This window comes from Loa loa, assembly GCF_000183805.2.
Source record: "Loa loa unplaced genomic scaffold supercont3.50, whole genome shotgun sequence".
NCBI classification, from domain to species: domain Eukaryota; kingdom Metazoa; phylum Nematoda; class Chromadorea; order Rhabditida; family Onchocercidae; genus Loa; species Loa loa.
The window spans coordinates 317,346-318,323 of NW_018108230.1; the positions used below are offsets into that span (position 1 = coordinate 317,346).

At 35.8% G+C, this 978-nt stretch overlaps 1 protein-coding gene across 1 annotated transcript; it reads left to right on the forward strand.

Annotated features, from left to right (window-relative positions):
• Positions 1 to 242: 242 nt before the first annotated feature.
• LOAG_12255 (4-hydroxybutyrate coenzyme A transferase) lies at positions 243 to 647 on the forward strand (the record flags this gene model as incomplete). The annotated part of the gene is made up of 2 exons (XM_003147769.1): positions 243 to 383; positions 549 to 647. The coding sequence occupies 2 exons, from the start codon at positions 243 to 245 to the stop codon at positions 645 to 647; spliced, it is 240 nt and encodes a 79-aa protein (XP_003147817.1).
• Between the last annotated feature and the right edge of the window lie 331 nt (positions 648 to 978).

The following is a 978-nucleotide window of genomic DNA, read 5'->3' on the forward strand; positions in this document are numbered from 1 at the left end:
AGGCAACAACAATACGACTAATCCCAAAAATGATTGCCATCAATTCAGCTGTTAAAATTGATTTAACTGGCCAGGGTAAGACGATTGTCAGTCAGGTCTGTCTTGACAAAAGTGAATAAAGGGCTACCGTCCACCTGTATTGCATCTTTAACCTTTTCCAGTCAGTAAAATGAATGAATTTCAATGAAAATTCTTTTGGATTTGCTGATATGAATCTTCACTTCTTCGTTTTCAATTACAATATGTCGAGAAGTACTTCAGTGGTTCAACTGGACTTTATCCGAGGAGCTACAAAAGAAAATGACGAGCTTGGGAAGCCTATAGTTGCAATTACTTCCACAACCAGGAGAGGTCAAAGCAAGATCATGCCATATATTAATGAAGTAAGCATTATCTCATCATTTTAATAAATCAATTCCAATATTCAATTTTACTTTTCTCTTGACTTAATCTTCAACAGGAACGGAGGTGGTGACATCACGAGCCCATGTACATTATGTGGTTACTGAATACGGATAGCTCAATTGTGGGGAAAAAATATGCGACAGCGGGCATATGAACTAATAAGAATTTCACACCCAAGTCAGCGAGAGCAACTGGAAAAAGCAGCATTTGAAAGGATGAAAGTGATGCCATCATCGGATTAAGTCTTCCCAAAAATCGTTTATCCGTCATTCGAAGTGTTCCATATCGTTAATTCCAATACCACTCCCTTAGAAGACCTTTGACAACCATTTTTCATGGGTTAAATAACAATTTCCATATTGACTTTAACTTCCTCTGTTTTATAGAAAAGATGAATTCAAATATGAGGGATTATAGTACTACAATAAATTAATTTTATCAACTCACTAGTGATACTGTAAAAGCTGAAATATATTAGATAAACAGCAGTCCAAAGTGTGTCATCTTTTTCGTAATCGTTATCATTTCACTTTTAAGGCTTAATTATGATTGAAGAGGTCCGCACTTTCTCCT